The sequence below is a fragment of the Pempheris klunzingeri genome, chromosome 13 (genome assembly GCF_042242105.1).
Source record: "Pempheris klunzingeri isolate RE-2024b chromosome 13, fPemKlu1.hap1, whole genome shotgun sequence".
In the NCBI taxonomy this organism is placed as follows: Eukaryota; Metazoa; Chordata; class Actinopteri; order Acropomatiformes; family Pempheridae; genus Pempheris; species Pempheris klunzingeri.
Genome location: NC_092024.1, coordinates 3354048 through 3379074, shown reverse-complemented (window position 1 = coordinate 3379074; position 25027 = coordinate 3354048). Strand labels below are relative to the sequence as shown.

Here is a 25027-nt window from a genome sequence, read left to right as displayed (position 1 = left end):
AATTTGTTGTGGGATTTTACCTCACACAGCAGCATCCCTCCTCCTTATCAGCTCCATCCTCTCAGCAACAGTGATCCCAGCTGATGACAACTGAGTTTCTGTGCTCTCTGTTTGTGTGAAGTTTGATTTAGTATGTATCAGGTACAGCCTGGTAATGGATATGTCATCTGCTCATTTCTGGGGACAGCCATACTAAGGCTGACAGGAGGTGACGCCACACTGACAGGTTATCAACCTGGAGACAACTCGTCAAACCAGCCCATGTGCACACTCCCAACCACACAGCAAGCACTATGCTATCTACATCTAGAAATAGTTTTAGGCTACTGCAGCTGGAATGACACTAACTTAGGGACTGAAGGCTGAACTTTATCAGGACATGTGCACACTGCTTTGACGGGATGACTTCAACTCTCTCTCCCACAGCTTGCAGTCTCTCCACAGCGCTGGCGGCCCCATTCAGCCCCACATCCATCCGGATGAGAGACAAATGTCTGCTTGCCTAGTCCCCAATGTCTCATGGAAGGGGTAAAATATTCTGAGGACGCTCTGAATTGCTTCAGAGACACTGGGAGGAAGGAGGTGTGTGTGAATGAGAGTCTGTTTTTGAGTGTGTGTGTGTGTGTGTGTGTGTGTGTGTGTGCATATGAGGTGGAGGAAGAGGAGGGGGAGGTTGGCGGTTGAGCAATGTGATTTCTGCTCGACTGTCACAAATCTAGCGCAACAGGAAAATCAATTTGGCCCTGTGTGTGCCTTTTTGGCTCCGGGAGAGAATCCAAATAGCAAGGCGAGGCCCGGATAATGTTACAGTGTATTGGATTTGCTTCATGGAGAGACGGAGAGAGAGGGAGAGAGAGAGAAAGGGAGTGAGAGAGGAAAGAGAGAGAGGAGGGAAAAAGAAGAGGAGAAGTGAGGAGACGAGGGAATCACAGGCGTGCCGCAGAGCTCCGACAAGATAGATTTGTGAAAGTGTATGGGTGTATGATAGGCTGGCAATCTGTCAGTCTCCCCCTCTCTTTCATTCTCCCTCTGCCTGGCCCTTTCTGACACACACACACACACACACACACACAGACACACACAGAGACAACTATCAATCCATGCAAGCATATATTGGTTATTTATATGTGCAACCATATACTGTATGTTTCTCATTAAACCATGAAATAGCTGTTCTTAGGTGTGTGCGCCCATGTGCTGTAATGTATGCTTTACCTGCCATCTGTGTTATTTTCTAGTGTGTGTGTGTGTGTGTGTGTGTGTGTGTGAGTATGTGTGTTTGACAGCCAGGTGAAAGGATGACATGATGAAATTGCTCTCCTCCGACCGCTGTCAAGGGTAACGTGTGTCCCGTGAGTGCTCAGCTGTGTGACACGTCGCATCACTCCACCGGGGGAGGCTGACCGGTGACAGACTGACACACAAACACACACGCATATACAAAGTGACTGGTTCTTCAAAGCTTGGGATGACGTTCCTTTACTTACAGCCATTTCTTAACCACCCCAGTACCTGTGAACCACTTTTTGCATAATTAAACAAAAAGACGTTTGTGCAAAGTCTGCAAATATACGCCGGCAGGTAGACACACACTTTGCCACACTGTGTTTTGTTTTTTATTTAAAAGTAAACTCCACGCTAACACAATGAAAGGCTTTAGCAGCTACATATGTTCTTTGGATTTCCTTTGGATTTAGAGCTATGTGGATAATTGCCCACCTCACAATATGATATTATATGGTGACATTTACAGCGCAGCTATAGTGAAGTTTACCGGGAGAAAAATTACCTAAAAAACATCCGTGTAAACAACAGATTTTCAGTCAGTCGAGGGGCAGAATCAATTAAAGAGGAGCCTGCAATTTCAGTTCCTGCTCTGACAGTAGCCTTAATGGACCAGAATGCAATGCAACCACAAGATATGTTATGTTTTGACTTCTTCTTGTCTGGAGCTCAAACTACTGAAGATAAAAACAGTAATTTTGTCACACTAGTTAATTAGCCTATTTTTGTTAGTCCTATTTTGTTTATTTAGAGGACACTGTTGTGTTCACACGAGCAGTTTGACTAATGAATAAAAAGGTTTATTTATGGCTGCAAAAGTAACAGAAGTGGGAGTATTGAAGATACAAACCTCAGACAACAGCACACACATGAATAAATACACAGTGTTGCTTGCTAGCTCTCTCCTCCCTCCTCACTGACTTGTACCAAACTAAAACGACAACATTAACCAAAGTGTCGTAACTTGTGATGAAGTGTTAGAGAGCGGCGCATTAGTAATCTGATGTGTGCTAACCACATTAGTTCTCCTGTGTTTCTCTTAGGCTGGCTGCTCCTTGATCTAATTCAAACTGATTGTAGTACAGCCGCTAAAACATGCCAGATGTTACTCACTGCGCCACGCTTTATCACCATTTATTTGGCACAGGGAATATTTTAAAATATTCTCTTATTAATCACGTCCCAGCGATCGGTTTCGCTTCTCGTCTTTGCCGCCTCATTCCGGATTCTCGTCATGATTCTTGGCACAAGCGCCTGGAAAACCACTGTCCCAGTTTTTCATTAGCGTCAATCACTTTGGTAAGCGGCTGCAAGGAGGAGGAGGAGGAGGAGGAGGAGGAGCTGGCATCAGGATCTCACTCAAGACATTTTGCCCCGCCTCGTCAGAGTGACTGACAGGTCTGAGACATGGTGATGGGTCAGCCACACAGTCGGGCAGAGAGGTGGAGGCATGACGGGGGAAGAATGGGTGGGAACAGCGCGTGCACACACACACATTCACACGCCTGTCTGAAGCAAATCAAATCCACACTCACTTATAATGCTCAGTTTTTATCTAAATGGTTCTGCGCTCTGCTGTGGCCTCAGGAGACAGACAGACACACCGTGCATTGTCTGATAATCCTGTTGGTGTCTTGTTTGGCCTGCCATATCTTAGATAAGGCTGCTAATCAGATGGGAGGTCCTCTACTACCAGTCAGTCTCAATTTATTAAGACTCAGAGTGGAGAGGAAATATTGTCTAGCCATAAATGTTGGAAATACTTGATTGATCCACAGGTAGTAAGGAGATGGACCTCATTCCAATTCCACTGCAATGTAAGGACATGTTTCTACAACACCATGATCAAAGGCTTAACAAATCCCAACTATGCAAAGGACAAAAACTGTCTGAAGAAAATGAAAGAGACAAATTCCACGAAGTGCTCTGTACTAAGCTATAATATTCTTCAGCGGTCTGAATTAGGATTTCAAATGGACCAGAGATATCAAAGTCTAGACACGCTGGATTGATATTATTTGGTCTTCTGCTGCAGTGTGCACTCAGCTTCATCCTCCAAACTGGCAGAATGAAAATTGATCAGGATGGATTATATGGTGAGTTGGAGATGAGATGAAAAGAGATGCTATTAAACCAGGATGTTTATGTTACAGGTTAGCTGCACTGCTATAAAAGGAGGTCAAACCCTGCTCACCTAACACTCAAGCAAAGACTCAGTGGTTACACTTATATGGAGAACAATAATATGGGCCATTGTATTAGATTAAGACACTGATTAAGGTGAAAAAGCCCAGGTTCCCCTCCTTCTTTTTTTGCTGGTCTGATTCATTTTTGGGTATAGGCAGTGTGATGCACAAGCTTTATTCATGCAATTTACTCCTGCAAAGCAAAACACAATACATTTAAATGTTGTTATTTGTGGAGACATGTATACCTATTTGGCATCAGGGTTAGTTTTCTACATGACCTTTTTAAAATCCTCTTTAAATGCACATATTTAAAAACAAATGAAATCAGGCTTTAGGTCTTTAAATAGCTAAATAAATGGAAAGGTCAAGCAGAAATGTAGGTGTGATAACTGTGGTGTGCCTGCAGCAGCAACAAGTTTACTAATGGTGATGCCTTAAAGATGCTCCGAATATCCTTTTCAGAGAGCACATCAAAACCCAATCACAGACTGGAAACTGAGACTTCTGCCCACGTCCCAATCAGTGATGTCACTGCAGCTATTTTTCATCTGTCAAACGCAATACACCTCATTTGATATCACTGACTGGGTTACGTTTGTGATTGTTTTATCATTTGTTTTCAAACTGCAGCCTCTTGTTTGGTGGCACAAAGCAATTTCCCTTTAAGATGTTAAGCAATTTCGCGAATTTCCCAGGGAATCTAACACTGTGGTACATGATGTCAGACGGCAAATCTTGTCAGTAGTAGTCTTGTTCGCTTGTGGTGGTTAAACTAATAGAGTTATCATGCTACAAGGTGCACATTTCATCAGATTACCGAGATGCATGTGGACATACTTTTGGGGCAGCCTTACCTGCTGCAGTGGTGTTGGCAGAGGGTCCGCTGGCAGGAGAGATGGGTCCAGAGCCGGATCGCGACTGCTGGGATTGAGTAGAGCCTGCAGGCGAGCCCACGGGGGACGGAGAGGGCCCGCTCCTGTGGCTGGGGAGGTGGGGGGAGGCGTGAGGAGAGAAGGGGGACTGTCCCTGGTTGCTGGCCCCCCCCTGCTCTCCTTGGCTACTGCTGCTGCTGCTGGAGGAGCCACCGGCGCTGACGGCTGAGCCAAGACCAGCCTCCGTCCCAGTGGGGAGGTCATCAATCGAGCCGGACAGATCCTGGAACAGAAGGAAGGACTTACAGTGAGTATTCATGAAGCTCACCCAAGCGTTTCATGAGAAGTGACATGCAGCAGGAATCAGATTTAACCATGAGCTCCAGCAAAGACAAAATCTTCCTGGTAAATATGATGCCATGATAGAATAGTACAATTGTAACTATGTCAGCATCGGTGAAATATGACTGTTTGGCTTAAAAGCCAGAGGGTATAATCTAAAAAAAAAAAAAAGGAGTGAAACATTTAATGCAAAGATGCACCATATTTCTAATAGTTTCATAAGGTACTACAGGTTAATAGGTTAAGATGTTCACTAAGATAAAGTCTCTGCAGTCATGGTGACAGTGGTTAATATATAAACACAAGCCACAGAGGAAGCCACTACTGTTCACTGGCTGCTGTGGTGAAAATGAATTGTAATGGGCTTTCATTCAGACCAAGGGTGAGTTCATATTACACTTTTTATTCCCTGTGGTGAGCAGTGAACTGTGTGTCTGTGTGTGTGCGCTTAGTAGGTACTCCCCCTCCTGAACTGATTCCAGGGAATCCCCACCAATACTGCTGAGAGAATACTGACTGTATAGAAGTGTGGCGCGCGGCAGGAAGCAACACGATGATGAAAGATGCAAGAGAGATAGTGGCAGAGGTAAAGAGAAGGCCAAATGTGACGTGATGTGATGCAATGTGATGGCTGCCCCCTGACTACACATCAAACACATTTGGACACACAGACACAGACACACACACACACACACACACACACACACACACACACACACACAGAGTAACGGCTGTGCCCCAGCTGTAGCTGAATATGGGGGAAGTCACCTGTAAGTGACCCTGGTTTCCTGGCTGGTGCCTGCTTGGGGAAGAAGGGGAGTAGTTGCGGGTGTATGCCAGCTGATCCTACCTGCTATATAACAGGTCTGTTGACCCTCCAATCCTGCCCCACCTGAGTCCTGTGCAACCATTACTGTCCCCACAGCATAATGTCTGTAGTCTGTAGTCTGTGTGCCACCAAGAGCTTATATAGGGCCTCAGAATCCAAACAGCCCAACTATACAGCTACATACATTTACATTTTGTAGGCACACACGGATAGAAAAAAAACACATGAGTACTTTTCACTTTTATCACGCTTGTTGCAGGATTATCACAATGTAATTCTACTTGTAACTACAGGGAAAATCTCAATTAACAGGTGCACAACAATTCACTTGAATCAGACTTAACACTGGTACGTCTGAGCAGAAGTCAGGATGCCAGTATAAAATGGTAATATGTTACTGGACAACAGCAGACAGACAGACCGGTGCGAAAAGTCTCTATATGGCATACTAGAACACTAGAATCAACATTAGAAATGTCTGCCAACCTCCTTATGTCTTCAATGCACTGGCAATGGCATTTGTTTTGAACTCATGCAGCTCTGTCTGCAGTCAATTCTGTGTCAATATTGGCAAACAGTGTTCTCTTCTGATTACGCTAGCATCATGTTATTTCATATATAAAGTGAGGCAGGCGTCCCCCATCTCTTTCTATCCATGCACGGCTTAGCTTGTGGAACAGACAACCAAGTTAGTGTGGCAGTCGGTCCATGGCTGCTTGTTTTGGTTAATGCGATCTCGGCGGTGACACACAAAGCCTTTGTTTTCCATCATGCTGCTGTGAGTGCCCACCCGCTCTGCCAGCCTGCCAGTCTGTCGCCTGGCATTATCTACCCTCGCTCCACTGAGCACATGGGGCACTCGCTTCCCTCTCTCTCTCTCCCTCTCTCTCTCTCTCTCTCTCTCACTCCTGGTACCACTCCCTGTCTCAGCCAATCAAGTCATCCAGCGTTCTGAGCTGAGTGATGTAATGCGGTGCCTCCACCAATAGGGCTGAATATTATTTTCAACCGGCTGGCAGCCCCGGGTGCATGCCATTTGACATAGCGAGGTTACCATGAGGTGTAACCATGGCAATGGCTTTTCCAGAATACCGAGAGCTAGCCCCAATGTACAGCTAGTTTGTTAACCTACGGGCTAATTGTGTGAATGGATGGGAATAATTGCATTTCACCTAATTGGGTGCTGTTGCCAGCTTTTCCAGTGGCAGTTTAGGGGTGGGAAAATGCATACCAGTAATTCGTTTAGAGGCTGTTAGGCTCATTTGGATTATACACACACTTGAGCACAGCTGTGTGGCCCAAGACCAAAAAAGTAGCAGCAGTATATAACATGAAAGGGTGGGAAAGCTTAACAACCACAGACCATAAAAATGTCAATTGTAAATACCCAATAAACCCATAATTATAACTTATGGTTACTGAAACACTACTGTAAAAAAAAGTCATTTTACAAGGCAGCCTCAGTATAATGCATTTATCAACACACACACCCTTCCTACACATGTACACTTAATCCTTGTCAAGGGCCTGGGAGCACTGTGTTACCTGGCTAACTGTCTGCTACATAGTCATGTGTGAAGAATCGAAGCCAGTCAGCCAGCTAACCAGCCAGGCAGGCATGCGGTCGGAGGATCCAAACGCCCAACAATCTGGGGCCCCAATCCAAAGTGGCCCAAATCCAATTTGTTTGGCTCTGGGCTGCAAATTGCTCTGTGCATTGAGTCTCCAAATAGCTGTCAACCACTCCCGCTTGGCGTCCTGTATCGCTTAATTCGCTCCTAGAGCATGTAATTGTCATAATAAGAAAAATATTGAGGTGATAATAACCAGTTACTTTGAGATGCCCCCCGCCTGTGTTAAGACACACACACACACACACACACACACATACACACACACAGCTGCATATAAGCACATAATGGGTCGAGACTGCCATCTACACATTTCACACAACATTGGAGAGGCAGTCGCTCATGACCCTTCACCTCGCTGGTGTTAGCGCCTGCTTGCACTCTCTCGTTCAGTGTGTCTCTGTTTGTGTGTGTGTGTGTGTGTGTGTGACTGATACACAGGCTGCTGGGCTGTCACAGTAAGACATGCTTGAGCACTGATGCAGCCGAGGGGACAGATGAAGCTACAGTGTAGCTTCAGCTGTAGCACATCTGTAGCTGCTACACACACACGCCCCTTTCTATCCCTCACTCATACTACGGACCTGCTCTCACTCCAAAACACCCTCACACATTTAAACACACATACACAGACACACACACAGACACACACACACACACACACACACACACACACACACACACAAACCCACCCCAGCAGGGCACAAGGCATCAGTATGAGGCAGCGAGCTGTCACATCCAGCAGACTGTGGGCCTTTTTTCCCTGACCATGGTGCTGATGTTGTCTCCTCTCACCCCATACAGGGAATTAATCAAAGTTGCTATGGTAGAGGGCACCAAGCGTGTGTGTGAGTGTGTGTGTATGCATGTGTGTACGCAAAAGTGGTTCTCTGTCTAGACGGGGAGGAGCCAATGGCTGCAGCTTCCTGTGGGCTACAGGAAAGGAGAGCAACTGGAGAAACTACTTACTTCACCCTCTCTCTCTCAGACACACACACACATAGACACGGATGCAGACACACACACACACACACACACACACACACAGAGTATCTATTTTTCTGTCTCTCCCTGTCTGCCCCAGTCAGAGGGATAGTATGGCTGAGGGCTCTGCACCAGATGGCTAGCCAGCTAACTAGAGCCTGAAACACAAACTCAAATACAGCAACTGAGCACTGTGAGCGGTAACACTCAAAAACAACCCCCTTATGGCTCAAACCAAAAGAACTTTGCATTACAGATTTTAAAACCTTACAACAATAATTTAAAATTTGATTGATATTTATTTGAGTACCATTTTAAAAAAGGAAAACAGCACTGGTAATAGCTTCCTTATAGAGTGACACTACTGTGTTCAAACTAGTGCATGGAAAATGGCACCTTATTCAATTGTTACTATACGATGAGAATATGCATGCAATAATAGAAAATAGTTCCATCACCTGGGTATATCTTTTCACTGGCTTAAAGGGTCAGGTCTTCCAAATGATCTATTCATGCAGATAGTTTTGGTTTTATTTGCCAAAGGTATGAGGCATCAGTCCCTGAGATTTCTGCCTTGGATGAAAGGAATTTGTTTGTGGTGCTCACAAAATTGAAAAGTGACATTTAAGAAATTAAGCAGCAACATCTTTTAAAGCAGTGAATAATATAATCACATAACTGCTGTTAACAGTATCAGGACAATGCATGTTACTGTAGAATTTTTTTTAAATGTCATTTCTTTGACGTTGTGGGCACCACAGATGAAATGCAATTTATTTCCACTGCACTAACCCTTTAAAAGGAACAACCTACCGTACGCCACTAGGTTATAAATACATACTGTGTCTATATGCAACATTAGACTTGTAAATGTGGATTCCATGCTGCTCATCGTACAGGCTGACCTACTCTAAGATAACACAAGAAAATATCTGAAACTTGAACATCCTGCAGGCTCCTTACAAAATAAATGGAATAAGGAAGGCTGAATGTCTCCTGCCATGATGTCCTCTTGTCTTATCTGAGGCCTCAGATCTGCTCTGTCTCTGTAGGAGGTTGGGATTTTAGTTGCTACTCCCCTGGTGCCATCATGCCCCTTCCCCCTTCCATACCTCCTGCTGGACACCAGACCCCACTTAAGCACACAGTAGTAGGCACAACAGCAGGGGAGATCAGGGGTTTGTGTAGGCGGCCTGTGGTCCCAACATTTACAAAATGCATGTGCTGTATGAATATTTACACATATTGAAGGATAAGTTCACATTTTTCCAAGTCTGTCTTAAAACAATACTGCCCATAACCATATACACACCGAAATAGTTGTGGTTTTCTGTAATCGTTCCTACTCTCCATACTGGCCATGAAAAGATCCCTTCTAATGGTGATTCCAATGTTGGCCTGTCTTAGACAATTCAAGTGGTTATTTTCAAAAGTCAGCCATAAAGAGAATGTACTTATGAAAGATTTGCATTTGATACAACTAAATACGACTGCTGAAGCCTGATATTAGCTTTAGCTGAACTTAAGAAGTCATACAGACTGAGGGCTGTGGATTTGCTCCCCAACTTTTACATTGGAATTGCATTAGGAAAGGATTTCTTGACAGCCAGTATGTAGAGACAGAACATCATATATGGTCAGTATTGTTTTAAGACAGACAACCTATCCGTTAATGCTATTTTTCTATGCACACTTCAGTCCAGTATTGATACTTTTACCAATGTGTATATGCATCCATATAGAACCTGTGTTTTCACAGGTCAAAAGTAAAATCCATTTTAATGTTACACATAGCGACGATTGTACTCCACTTCGCTGTGGTACAGTATATACAGAAATAACACCTCAGTGGGCTCAGAGGCGAGTTTTAATCTGTGTTTCTCTTCTCTGGGTAAATATGATGATGTAAACTGTAATTAACTCCAACAGCTATCGTTTGTAGGCCTGAGGGACAGGTCTGCTCGTGGCAGCAGTGCACTCATTTATCGGCTCCGGCCGCTGTGCTTTCTATCTTTATGGCGCACTGGAGACTGAGAGGAAATGCTATTACACAAAGATGTTTTTTCCTCCTCCCCCCAAATCGTAGATTGAGGCAAAATCCAAATGAAATGCCATGCAAATGAATCCAAATGGACTGCTGAACGTGTGTGTGTGTGTGTGTGTGTATGTGTGAAAGAGTTTTAATGTGATGCCCCATGTAGAGCACCAACTGTAATACCCTTCACTAAGTGCTATTAAGTACAGAAAGAAGAAGAGAAATGAGAAGGAGAGAGAGACTTAGTGGAGAGAGATTTAGCACAACACCCACACCATAATTTCTTTTTTTGATGTCAATCAGCCAGAATGTCTACCAGTGCTGGAATGATGATGATAATTGGTGATGATGATGAGAACTGATAGAAATTATGAGGATTCAAGTTCTACACTACAAAATGAGCACACAGTGCTGTAAATCCACACAACTGCTTTAATTGCGTATTGTATGTTGTGAATGTGCAAACATGCCTTGATGGGGTATGTCTTTGCTATATAGCGTGTGTGCACAAACTGGGATATGTAAATTCGCGATCCAATGTGTGTCGTGATAAGAGTTCTCGAGCAGAGTCTCTACCACCTCCTGAGGGCCTTTGAGTGAAATCCTCAGTGAGGAGAGGAGGCACAAGGCAGAGAGATTCTAAATACAAGCAAGGGCACTCTTTGCAAACCAATGGGAGATGTTTGGCATGCCTCAGGCTCGCCAAAGCCCCATGTGGGCTTTAGGCTAGCACCCAGCAGGCACCAAAATGTGCTACCATGCCAACCCATGGATGTCTGTGTTGTGCCATGAGCTTGGAGGCTGAATGTTCCCATCTCAAGTGCCTAAAGTTTACAGTTGTCTCTCACTTGAATTTGCCAAAGACTGCCACAGGTGGCACACTACCTCCTTTTCCTAGCAACAACTCAGAGATGTAGCATAGTGACCTTGCAATGGCAGTAGAAAGTAAGTATGCTTAAAGCAAATTAGGTTGTCCTCCAACCACGTCTTAAGTGCATCATAGTGTCTGCCTGATCTCTCTCCAAGAACTCTGTCTTTTTCATGTCTTTAAGGTCTCAAAGCAGTGCATAGCGCTGCTCTTGCTGCATACCAAGAGAGATGGAAGTAGCTGTGCTACACAAGACCACAGTTGCGCCAATGTTTTGTGTGTGAGTGTCGAGTAATTTTCTTCCGCTTCACGTGCAAAATACAGTTCAGTATTTGTGTATTGGGCTATGTACAAAAAACAGGTGAACAACAGTTCAATACTGTGCCATCCCGTGTAGACACACAAGGAGAACTGAGGCTGCTGCTGCTGCTCTGCTAACTCATGCCACACCTCCTGTAGAGACACACTATGAGCATAAAAGTGAACCGTTGTTGTAGATAGTTCATAGAAAAATGATTGCATGTAAAGAGTGTATATTAGAACAGCACTATATTAGAGACCAAAGTGCCGGCTCGAATAAACAACAGTTCATGATTACAGAGTAACTATTTTGTAATTTGAACACTCTGCACTGTTTGGAAGGCACTGAAGACAGTCTTCTTGCTCTCCCCCTGGAACAAAAGCAGCCTAAGAACAAACTGTTCAGGGCTTCCCAAAGTTGTACGGAGGAGAACCACAGCAGCACTGAAAAGCAATTGTGCTTTTCTTTTCAATTCGGCTTCTGCACACTTCACAAAGCCCAGACAATCTCTAGATAATACCACAGCATCTCGATAAGAGGAAAAGAAAGCTCGCTCTGTTTTTCACCACCAGCATGGAGCTGAAAAAACACAGAGCAGTCCTGGAGTCAGGCGTGTGGGTCAAACAGTTGTGTGGACACCTGAGTCAGGATTCCAGTAGATTCACTAAATCTGGTGATAATGCTAACAGTAACTCCACCGCATTAGCAATTATTGCTTGTTGTAAGATAGGGGGCTCACAGTGATAACTGCCCCAGCTCTTAAGCCTCTCATAATGTGGAGATATGGGGCGGGCCACATTGAAAGGGACATTTGAGGCCCTATTACCCCTAAGCTGTTAAAGACGCCCAAATCTGGTGCTGCTTGTCTCCAAACTGGAGGGATTAGTGTTGAGTTTCACTCCGATTCCACCTGATAATATGCCAAGCTGTAGCAGCTAGGAGTACTTAGCCTGTGGGCCCTATTCACTTCATGCACCCCCACTGTTTTCTGCACCAACAACGACTGTAAAGTGTCTCAAACAACCAACGTTATCCTTTAAGTGGCTGAATACACACGGAGGTTGGTGTGCACAGATACTGAAGTAAAAGATGCCACAAACTGCACGGACCCACAAGTCCGACCTTTCACACGGTGAGTCAGGTCATTGGTATTCTGCCTAGAGGTGTGTATTTAAATTTGCCTTCATTTCAAATGGCAGTTTTACAGAGGCAGACGGGACAGGCCGAGCCTACTTATTGTCTGAGCTGTTGAAACTTTTTTTTTCCTCAGTCTGCAAAGCTTCCTTAGTCTTTTAATGCACAAGCCGACCACTCACTGCCTCCCCTTACAGCAACACACCAACACATCAACACACACACTCACCCCATTTGTTCTGCACGTATTGGTTCCACTAATGTTTTCATTTATGGCATTCCAGCATGACATCCTGCCATCCACACACCCCCTCCTCACCTCTCCACTCACCCAAGAGAGAACTGAAAAAACGACGCATGACATAAAGTGTGTGAGAGTGTGTGTATATACGTGTGTGTGTGTGTAAGGGAGAGAGAGCGAGAGAAATGGAGGGAGAGAAGCAAAATAAAGAAATAAATAAATGGCCCAAAATTCCTCATTTCTAATTCAGCTGCTCGTTCAGCTTAACCTCTCTCTCCTCAGCAATTAAAGCGCACGCCACATCCTTCACGCTGTGTACAGCCGAGGCTAAATAATGCAGGGGGCATCCAGCACCCGCATCCTTTATCATCCCAAATGACAGCCATTTGCATATCTCCCCAGTCAATTAGAGCGCGGCAGAATAATCAGCCCATAATTGGGGGAGAGCGTCGGTAATCACCCACCCTGGCACACCGACAGGGCCATTGGAGGAACGAGGGGGGGAGAGGTTGTGCGTGGGGTTGGATGTATGCGTGTGTATGTGTGTGTCAGGGAGACAGTCCACCCGACTGCAGCCTCTTCACTTCAAACTAACACGTCCAAACAACCAGTCTAACTTCTCTTTGGCTCTCTAATGCTCCCTGTCCTCCTCCTCTCTGCTGCCCCTTCTCCTCACTAATTTGCACGTACCAGCGTCCTCAGTCTATTTGCCAACACATTATTTCTCTGCGATATCTTTCATCAAAATGGGTCAGTAAGGGACTTTTAATAGCATAAAAAGGGTGACATGAATGACGGGCTTCATTCCAGCATGCCATTCATTCTCAAATGTTATCAAATGTTAATTGCTCGCCATTTAAAAACAAGAATAATGACATCCTCTTCAGTGTCGCTGCTTTTATAAGCCTGATTCAAGGGTTCAAGTTCACTAATGTCAATAATGAAATTGATTTTCATGCCAGAAATTCTGTCTGGTATCAGATTTTTTGGTAAATGTAAGATCTTCACACACAATGCAATGCTCTAATTTCCTATCAATAGCTGTGATTGTGGAGCAGCATGTATTTCGCCTGCCTGCAAGTCTTCTGTGAGAGCGAATGAATTCATACTCCGTTCCTGTTATATGGCAAGAAAGCACAACGTTAAGAACAGCCAAGAACAACGTGAGAAAGAAAGACTGTGTTGAGACACCAGGGGGAAAATCCCCTGCTTGTGCCCTTTAGATGCAGAAAATCAAAGTCGTTTCATGGGAAGTTTTCTGGGCAGCTTTGAAGTGCTGGAGCTGCACAGCCTCTGTATTTCCTGCTGAAAGGGGGAATGACCATTTTTGTGAAACAACATTTCCTTTAATACACTGTAACCTCCCATTCCTCAGATGCTTTGGTGCTGTCCTCTGAACATAACAAATAAAAGAATGACTTGAGAGAGACAGAGAGGGAGAGAATGAGGTGATGACAGTAATGGGTGTGGTGGAGGTGTATATGTGTGTGTGTGTGTGTGTGTGTGTAAAGGAACATCAGAGAAACCCAGGCAAGGTTAGTTCCCATCTGCGGCTCCATCCTTTTGTGTTTCCCCAGCTGCTTTCTTTTCCCTCTTGCCTTTGTATTTATTCTACCCAATCCAGTTCAATGTTAGCCAGTGCTGCCTCTGTGGTGTTTCAGGCCCGCCGTCGCTTTGGAGAGATGAAACGTGTGCCATTCACTTCTCCTTGATAGAAGTGGCAAGAAATAAAGAAAGGAAGTTAGAGCTTGGAAAGAGAGGGTAGGGAGGGAGGCAAGGACAGCACAGGGGATGATAGTGATGATTTGTTTCGATTTAACCTCCACACAGGACTTCAGTCTATTGCAGGCTAGGGGCAGACCAGGCTAACCTGAAACAAAACAGTTTAAAGACAAACAAAAAAGCTTCTTTTGAAGAGAAAAGACTACAGAAAACACAAGAGTGGCAGCATCCTTAAACAGCTCTCCCTGTCCGCAGAGGGAGGAAACATTGATTTCCTTTTTACTCCCTTTTTAAGGGGGTGTCTTTCTCTGTTTAATCCCCCATTCCTCTACTCTCAGGGGATCTGTGGCATTTCCTGCCAGCCAGCCAGCCCTCTGCTGCAGAGACTTATGCATCACTGTCAAAACGACTCTGATCAAAAGAGGGGAGAGGGGAAGGGAGGGGCGGGGGGGGTTCTGGTTTGAGGGTTTGGTTTGATCGGTGAGACGCAAAAACTCTTTCCCCATTGGACGTTCCTCCTGTCATTGCTTCCACCTCGGTAATCCATCAGCCTCGGCCGCTGATCAATAATGTGATTGGTGAAATTCAGGGAGATATCTGGTTGAGATCCGTGTATCCTGAGAGTTACTGCATTGTAACATTAACACCTGACTCTGAATCTGTCTTTCCGCTGAAGGAAGCATGAAATCAGAAGGCCTGACCACCGATCCCCCTTTTTTTTTAGCCTTTGTGTCAAACTTGAAATTCTGTCAAACTGTTTTTGAATCCTGGGGTTTATGGAATTTACTCCCCATGTCGAGGATTAACAAAATCTGTGTTCGAGTAAATTTCTCCTGAAACATCTGAAATGAATGTCCTTCTTGGTAAGTAATTAGATGGTCACAATGGAGACCCAAATTACAGAGAAGATGGCCTATCAGATAACAAATAAAATAACACACATGGCAAATTCATGCAAGATTAAAGACAGAGAAAACTTCTGAAATGATTGTAAACGGCAGCAGAAGAGCTACTTACTAATTCTGTTTCCCTCATTTTACAGTAGTGTGACACTAATGATTCCTATCTGCGTCCTCTTAATCTGGAAAGATTAAACACAGTCTGTACAATACAAACCTCATTTAGAAACAATAGATACATATATTCATGTATACAGCAAGCTACAGTAGGAACTGTACTGTATTCTATTCTGTTATTTTTTACCATCCTTTGTAAAACACGTTTTAAAATGCAAATACTTCTGATGAGTGATTATGAGAAATAACTTTTTAGTTTCTAGATAATGTTTGTGCCTGTGTTACCTACTATCCACATAACATTTGGCAGTGCCATGTGGAACCTCTGACATTACAGCAGAGACGTGTGACAGAAAAAAGAATTTCCCTTCATATAAATATACAAATCTTTCTGATTAAACATGGCATCAGTCCACACATTTGAGGGTAATTGAATGGATTTATATTAGACAACTAGACAGACAAAGTAGGATGAAAAGATAATAAAGAGATAACATGATTCAAATACTACAGGCTGGGTTACAGACCACACTCATGCTCACACACTGAAAGGGTCACACAGGGAGGCAGCAGCCCTCTCAGGATAGACCCCGCCGTCCACGTCAGCCCACATTTCAGAGCGTTCGAACAAACTTTTTAGTGGTGAAAACAAATTGGGCTCACCATCAAAGAGACTTTTCAAAAAGCCATTTCTCTATGCCAGTTCAAAAGAACCCCGGTTGGTAAACAGGCATGGAGAATTCACAGCGCAAGATATTGTAGGAGGTACAAACGGCTGGAGCTTCACCACAACAAAGGCAGAAGAGAAGGAGTGGAGGGGTGTAATTCATCACACACTCAACAAAAGCAAGTGTGACTGACTGTCCATGACCAAAGAAACAAAACAAAACAAAAAAACTTCTCCTTAATTGGAGAAGCTGTTGGTTTCATTTCAAACCCACTCCGTCTATTGTTTTTTTTTCCATCTCTCCAATTTCTTGCTGCTCAGTCTGCCTGGATGCCCTTGCCCTCTCCTCCTCCCCAGTCTCCCTCTTTCCTCCCCTTTCCTTTTTTCTTCATTAGAACAATTCACTGCGAGTTATTATTGCTCCATCATAAACAAGAAGACAAACAGGGCTGCGGGAATAGGGTGACAGAGTGAAGGGAGAGGAGGCTAAAGAACGGGGCAACAAACCAAGAACGGGGAGGTTAGGTGGAGAAAAACATCAGGGTCCTTTCTGGCATGTGAGATTTCTTAACAAACAGACAGACAGGCGGACAGAGGCCTTGCACCGCATACCGCTCTTCATCCACCTCAGGCAAAATCTCATTTGTCGGAGATTCAGCTGAAGACCAGCGGATAGAGACAGAGAGATCAAACAAGAGCAGCAGCAGAAGACTCAAGCCCACCCCTCCGTCGAGCCGTCATTAGCTATGCACAAGACAAACTGCTGACACAAAGTCACACAGCGTGCTGAGCAGGGACTTGTGGGTAAGCAGGAGGGATCCATCCCTCCGTCCCTCCACCTGTCTATCGACATCCCTGGCTCTCCCTCGTCCGCCTCCGGTTTTTGCAATTACAATCAAACGGCAGCATCCAGGCCCCGAAGCACTGTCTGACGGCTTGGATTAACAGAGATGTGCAGAGGCCTTGGGATTCTGTGTGTGTGTGTGTGTGTGTGTGTGTGTGTGTGTCTGTCAGGCAGTTGTCTGTTCATCTACGTGTGCATACTGCATTACTTTGTATGTCCAGCATGTTTCAGCAGCAGGATTGATGTGTGAGTTTCTGTGTCCGTGTCTCTCCTTGTTGATTTTGTCGGAGTATGTGTGCGTGTGCGGTATAAATGTGTAGCGTGGGTGTGTCTGCATAAGTGACAGGGAGGGCGTATGTATGGAGTGGTGCATTAGCATGAAAGTGAGTGTGAATAACAATGCAATTATGCATTTCAATTATATCCCACTGTGTGGATCATTTGTTTCTGTTGGCTGGATTTGGAAAATGTATCATCAACTGATTGTTTTGGGGAACTTGGGGAACTCACGTGACTTAAAAGACTGATAGATATTCATGTGTGATTTCGGCAGCATCTTAACAGTTACAGACAATTAAAGAGTGCCCTTGCATACGACTTTCCAAAAAATGCTTTTCCATTGCCATTTTCTTGCAAGTGCTGTACAGTAATTTGCAGTACAATCCAGATTCTACATTTTATAGAAATAATAAAGTGAGACATGGAGAAATGTCATGAAAAGTGACAACACAAGCAAATCTAAAATTTGAGGATATGCAAAGGAATCACAAAGCTGTCAGCAAAAAAGAAAGGAACACAGACATACACCCTTTGAATTAACTTCACTGCCGCGCTGCCGCAATCGAGCAAGTCACGTCAAACATGCAACCCAACATGAAGCTGCCCTCAGAAGGCAGCGAATAAAGTGCGAGGAACAAAAACACGTCAATCTGCTTTGTCCAAAAGAATTTGTGCTGCTATGAGTCTGCTGTGGGATCGGATCTTTAACTCTTCCTTGCTAGACACCGACGTCATCCATCAGAGATGACAGATGTGACATGACAGCTCTGCTCGGGATGCTGCGGTGACTACAGACAGAAAACTACTTACAGCACAGTGTGTGACAAGGGGAGGTATGTCAAGACTAAACCAGTTATTCAAATCTACCGTTCTTATGTCCTGTAAGTCCCCAAAAATGCTGAAACATGTGCTTCACTGGCTTCGGTGGCATTCGATTGGGCTCAATTTTGGCACGTATCCACCCGTAAAGGTTATTTCAATCTTAGAAATGTGCCGCAGTCGAAATTTGTAATTTAGTATTGTCATATTAACTCATTTAACAAAGTCGTCCTATGCCAGGCCCTTAGGACATCTGAAAACAAGCTGTCTTTTTAGGAATGCAAAACTTTTTTTGCACTGTTTCAACAATGTTTTTTTTCTGCAGAGTTGTTTCTGACGTTTCATTTTCTCTCTTAGAAAGACGGAAACCTGTTGACACACTGCAACTGGTCAGTAAATCAGCCCGCATGTTTGGTCAAAAGGCGACATTATGTCATCTGGGAGTTTTTTCTTGTGAAACATTTTGCATCTCCAAGTGAACCAGTCCCTGTGATGGATGAAGCAGACAGCATTGTGGCACATGACAGATGAAACATGATATAAAATCTTAAGAAGGCATCTTAATAGCGTCCATGAATAGTCCAACAACAAACACCCATTCAGATTCGCCATTCATATCAGTCAGCCATCCAGTTTGCATATTCACACTGTGATTTGAGATGGAAAGTTGTCCTGGATGCCCTCTCCCTACCCGGCCTGATGGAACAGAGCCCAGCTAACCAACCAGAACGTCCTCGCGGAGCTCGTGAGCCAATGGCTGCCTGGCTGTGTGTGCACGAGGGCGTGTGCGCGCGTGTGATGTAAGCACAGGGAAAGGAGAGGTGACAGCGGCGCGAGGCTGATCTAATAAAAGGAGAAGATGAAACGCTGTCAGATGCCGTGGCGAGCAGCTCAAACGCCAGCAACGTTTGGTAAAACACACACGCGTCTCCTCCCAGACAGTCTCCTTCGTGCACACACTATCTCTGCCTCACACACACACATTCAGAAACGCACATTTCTGTGTGATAGACAGTTTCATAGTGTTGTAGCTGAGGTGTTGGCCTATAAAAAGCAGTGCTGATATGATTTAATGGGCGAGTCTTATTATAAGACTGTCTCTGGGCCAGTGTAATCTGGCTAACGCTCCAGGGCACAGCGCTGAGACACATGCACTACAATACTCCACAGCAGATAATATTGCTATGTGCTACATTGCTATTATAAGATAGAGCCATTTGCCACACTGATATGCTGTGTATAAGGCTGTCATTTGGGAAAGAGTGATTTATGACTGTGAGGCATGAGAATAAAGACAGATTATTTTTATTCATGTGTCTTTAGAGGCCAACTTCATTTCTTTTTTGTTTGTACTGCAGTTATTTTTACACAGAATCAAAGGGGAATCGTCTTCCGTGCAAAACACACATAACACCATATGTGCTTTGTGGTATTTATATAAGCCCTACAGAGTTTGGACCACCCACTCAAAAACTGCACAATGTCACTTTGACATTGATTTTGAATCTGCACTTAATAGAACAAGATCCCTATGTTAGCTGTCTTCCAATTTTTGCTAGGACTAAATTGCTATTAATTATAAATAGCGGAGCAGCTGTCTTAAAATATATGACATATCTACTAGCGTATTAGACACTGAGGTGATATTGCCTCTCCTGCCACTTTTAATATCAGTACCCTGACTCCAATCACGGCCTAATAATGGCTTCTCATTATGAGGTGTATGTGTGAGTATGAAGGGGAGGGGTGGGGGGGGTGGGGGGGGTTCAATTTCACCACTTAAAAGCCACAGATGACACCTTGTAAAAAGTTAATTTCATTTTAGACATTTATGGAACAGGGCTGTAAATTTAAGCTTTCGAGGTGTGCCATGAGGCTTGCAGCTCTGATTATCGAGATACTGCGTAATTAGATGCAAGCAATTCATTATGTGTGTAAATGCAAAGCAGGTGTAAAAATATGAGTTAGTTGGTCTCTGTTTTCACATGTGGTGAAGTGCAGAGATCCAGTAGTTTTTAGTGGCTGGAGGGAGCCATTGTTCCCTGGATGTAATAGCGGAGTTGGACAGGAGATGGCGCTGTGCTTGCTGTGAGCACAGAAGAGCATGTGATCAAACTCTAAACAACAGAGGAGGGGTGCGTTCAAGATCAGCCGACATTGCTGATTGTTTCCTAATGTTATTCACACTGCTGACATGAACAGTTGCTACCTCACATCACGTGAAAAAAAGAAACTGTTGGGAAGTCACTGTAATATTCCTATTATATCCCTATATGGTAATCTATGTTATCTGTGTTTAGAGATATTTCAAGCTTGATAATAAATAAAATATTCTTAGAGAGATGTTTTGCTGTCAATTTTGTTTAGCAGGCATCCAAAATTGTATGTATTTGACAGGGGATTATATGACGCTTGTAGTAAATCACTTAACACGATGTGTTTCAATTCAAGCATTTGGTGTAAACACAACCCCGCACATCACAGGAAAAAGGCATTTTCACACAGCGCGAGTCCACGGTCATTAAAAGACAAGAGCAAATCTCTTTTTTAGGAGTCTCCCATCTCCCTCTCTCCTTGTTCCCCAGGCCTTTCATTTCCCGGATCGGCCCTTTTTTTCCAACATGTGAAAAGACGACAAAGAGACTTGCTGCCAGATCTATCTTTAAACTGCTTTAATTTTTTTTTCCCGTCAGATGAGATTGAGCTTGGTAAAAGAGGAGAGGAGAGGAGAGGAGAGGAGAGGAGAGGAGCTTCAATCTGACTTTATAACCCCCTCACACACAAACCCTCCCAGCTCTTTCTTTTACTCCTCATCCTCAGCCTCCTGCATCCAGCCCTCCCCCTCTCGCTCCCCCTCCTCCTCTTCCTTAAAACCCCCTCTCTCCTCTCTCATGGCCTCTGTCTTAATTTCACAGGGGAATCATTTGACAGATATTGCCCTTGAAGAGGCAGCCTGTGCCTCGCCACTGAGAGCAATGGGGGAGTTGAGGGGTGTGGGGGTGGGAAGAGGAGAATTGGGGGAGTGATGGAGGAGAGGAAACGACAGAGAGTGAGAGTGATGGGGAGAATGAAAGAGGGGGAGAGGAGTAGTGGGGGAGTGGAGGGTAAAAAGTTATTAAGTGGATGTGAAAATGCAGCGCAGCCAAAAAGGTTAAGTCTGGAATAGGAAATTAAAACTTGCATCGCTTTTGGCTTTAAATAGATTTGGTTTCATTACGGGCGCCAAGGCCAGTTAGAGTCAAATCCCTCTGGAATGAGAGAGAAGGAAGGGAGGAAAGAGAGAGGAGGAAGAGAGATGGTGACATGGGAAGGGAGGCAGGAGAAAGAATAAGGAACAATAGCAGAGAGGAAGGAGGCAGACTATCATGCAGTCCACATTCATTTTCAATTTCCGCCTGTTTTTCCCCAAACCCCTTTCCACAGTCAAGCGAATACCAATTCTACATACCATTACTGATTTAATACTGAGACTCTAACTGGAATCCAAGGCTGCCGCGAAGCATTAATACAAAGAACGCGACCGGCATTGACTAACAGGTGTGTGACAACCCTGTGACTATTTTTCTCAATATTTCTGTTTTTATTTGCAATGGCGTTTTACGAGTCTTCGGTGACTCAAGCTAATTTTTTGACCGTGGAACTTATAAAGCCTGATGGGACCTGCCTTCGGTTATTTTAGCAGATTGCTTTTGTCAACTGAAAAAATAAGGAAGCATTGGCATTTTGCAGCTACGGCCTTGTGCTCCATGCATTTTATAAATGCCTCATATACATGAAATATACGTGAAGGACAAAGGCATTTTCTCATTGTTACACTTGAAGCCTTGGTGTTAGTGGTTTGGTGGGAGGACACATTTCATACCAACAGTCAGTTACATTGCGCGCGCACACACACACACACACACACACACACACCTGCACAGGTTACACAGACTGACCCTCTTGCAGCTCTGGTTATTGCCTCCGTGGTCTCCCAGGGAGGGACAGAATAGAGAGGCGGTAGATAGATTGCAATGAAAATGTGAGAAAGGTGGATGAAACGGTGTGGGGGTGGGTGGGGGTGTGTGTGTGGGGGGGGAAGCATGATAAAGAAATAGACACAGAAAGAGGAGGAGACCATTGGGGGAATGAAAGAATTAGAGATGGACAGATACATCAAGAGATAAAATGGGGGGAAAGGAAAAAAGGGACGTGAGCGTGTGTGCAGAGAGGTTGCACTCCCTTTAGAGATCTTTATCATTAGCCACCTCTGGCCATCCAAGTAAACAACAGCTGTAATGAAACACAAGCTCGTGCATACATGAATAAATAAGACGGTTGAAGCATTTCAATACAATTAAAGTTGGTAATTGTCATGACCATTAAAGGTTAGACGTCTAACTGTGGCCTACTCATTACTATCTCAGTGAATCCGAACAGATCACATGGTACCTGGAGAAAAGGGAGTTGAGGAAAGTTTAACTGTGAATTATCACTACTGCATTTAATGATGCACTTGTCTTGATTTGAAGCAGCTTATAAAATAATGAAACGTCGTCTGATATTTCCAGTAACATTTCCAGACACCATGCGATATATAGTTGGATATCTCATCTGGATAGAGAGGAACACATGCTGATTCAAGATGTACATGCGTGCAGAAGACACATGATGTTTTCGGATCGTACAGACGACACGTAGAAGTGCTTTAACATAGCTGTGCCGGGTGTGAATGGATTCTACGCGGGCCAAATTCTTACTGCAGCTACAATCAATACTTTTATATTAACAACGGATCAAATGAAGCGGTGTAATGTGAAAGGCCGGCTTGTAGTGACGAACCGACGGACATTATCACACAACTCTGCAGTTCCCCTCAGCTCTACGGAGCTTTTTGGTGCCAGTCACTGTTTTGGTTTTATGGCCCAAGTTCAGTGTTTTGTTTCACATATTGTAAATAAAAAGGCCCATGATCACATATCATTATTAGGTTCATATAGAGTCAGTTATGCAGTCCAGTTATACTCCCTTTCATTTGCAGTAACGGAGGGGGAAAAGATAACTTGTACTAAAAATCTGCATGAACAATGATACAGCTATTAGAGACTTGAGTCAGTGTTAGCGTTTCAAAACGCATGAGCCAAGCCTTCATTTTAAATGTATAAAAAGACAGAGAGGGAGGAACAGGGGGGAGAGAAAGTGAGAAGAAAGCAGACGATATGCTTCGGCTCCAATGTGAAGGGAAGCCATTTTCTTTTCTCCCACCGCCCTCCTCCGTGGCAGGGACAGCCGACGACTGCATCTTCGCTGAGAGAAAAAGAAGAGGAGAAACTCTCCTCTCCTCTCTGGCCTTCTCCCTCTGTCCCTCCCTCTCCCTCTCTGTCTCTGTACACCAGATTATGAAAATGAGAAGGAACCAGTGACCCCACAGCTTTCATTGCATATTCAGGGGGGGCCGGGACGACACACACGGGATACTAATAAATAAAAAAGAGAATGTGTGTGTGTGTGTGTGTGTGTGTGTGTGCATAGAGGGACAATATACGACACAACACATTCTGGCAGATTCTGGTACCCCACCCTCACTGTTACCCCCACGTTTGTCTGCTGAGAGGAAAAAAAAAAGCTAAGCAGAGGAGAGAGAGAGAGAATAGTACTCCAAAGCTAAAACAGAGACACTGTTGCCTTAATACCAGAAGCAATTTACTATTCATCCTCTCCAAAGAATAGGCAGTAAATACTTGATGAGAGCGATGCATGCAAATCTAGCAGCAGCAGTGCAGCGCAACACACATACACCTTGTTGTGAAATGAATGGCTCGCTGACATACAGTACATCGGTGAATGCAGTGATTGCTGTCGTGCAAATTGAAGACGCTGTTGTGTGCATGTTTTCACAAGAGCCCATTTTTGACTGCATACTAGCTGGTGAGAGTGGATGTGTAAGTGAGAGCTCTGTCTCTCTCTCTCTCTCTCTCTCGCTCTCTCTCTCCGCCCGTCTCCTCCGTGTGTTGTGTTGTGAGGAGTCTCTGTGGCGTACGGCTGGGTAGCGAGCTACGGTGGCTCATTGGCAAACATGAGCCGAGCCGCGCTGCCGTGAAAACGTCCTCTCCCCACAGGGGGGAGAGGAGAGGGTATTGCCTTGTTGCACGAGGGGTCGAGCGGACAGTTTCTGTGTCAGCGAGTGTCAGAGAGAGAGAGAGAGAGAGAGAGAGAGAGAGAGAGAGAGAGAGAGAGAGAGAAAGGTGCAGAGACAGACAGAGAGTGAAAAAGAAGACTGATAGCAGGAGCCTTCACGGTGAACACCGTGAATGACAGTAACACATCATTTCTGAAGACATTTCCTTTCAAACTTCACCCCGGCTGACTGACCGACCGACTGACTTTACGCAGCTCCTATGAAGCCAAACTTTTCCTGAATGCTCTGCTATTCATGAAGTCGGCCAGATATCAGTGTGGGACGGCTTGCTGAGGGAAGGCTAGTTTGCTAGCCGGGTGGCAGCTGTGCTACATGTGTGGTGTGCACTGAAGCGTGTCATACCAAGACCCTGGAAGTAGAGATTTGAGCTATCATTATTTGGAGTATTTATGGTTGTGTTTTTATCTTCTGTGACATGTCAAAATGTCTGTCAGTGAAAAAAGGCCTATTAAGATAAAACATTTGCAAATCTAAAAGGCTCGTTAATCCAAATGAAGGGCCCAACATAATACACCTACACAGGTGTTTTCACTCACTGTGCCTGATTAGAGCTCTTCTCTTGAGTGTGTAGGAGCTTGACTGACATTCCCCTCACACTCTGTTAGCTTTGTTGCGCCTGTTGGGACGGGGACACCTTTAGCGCTCTTTTTGCTACCTGTAGTTTGATGATGTCACATGATTGGGAGCATCGCCGCGTCCACCTTCAGCCTGAGCAGAGGACTAATCAGACAGAACGGATGAAAACACACATTTTCTCACTTACATGTATGTGTATCTAGACATGAAGACTTC

At 44.5% G+C, this 25027-nt stretch overlaps 1 protein-coding gene across 1 annotated transcript in view; it reads right to left on the bottom strand.

The window, feature by feature from the left end:
• Positions 1-25027, bottom strand: part of LOC139211642 (AT-rich interactive domain-containing protein 1B-like) — a 164858-nt gene that overhangs the window by 45632 nt on the left and 94199 nt on the right. The window contains exon 5 of the mRNA XM_070841957.1: positions 4328-4628. Coding sequence (XP_070698058.1) covers positions 4328-4628 — 301 coding nt within the window. The remainder of the gene's footprint in view (positions 1-4327; positions 4629-25027) is intronic.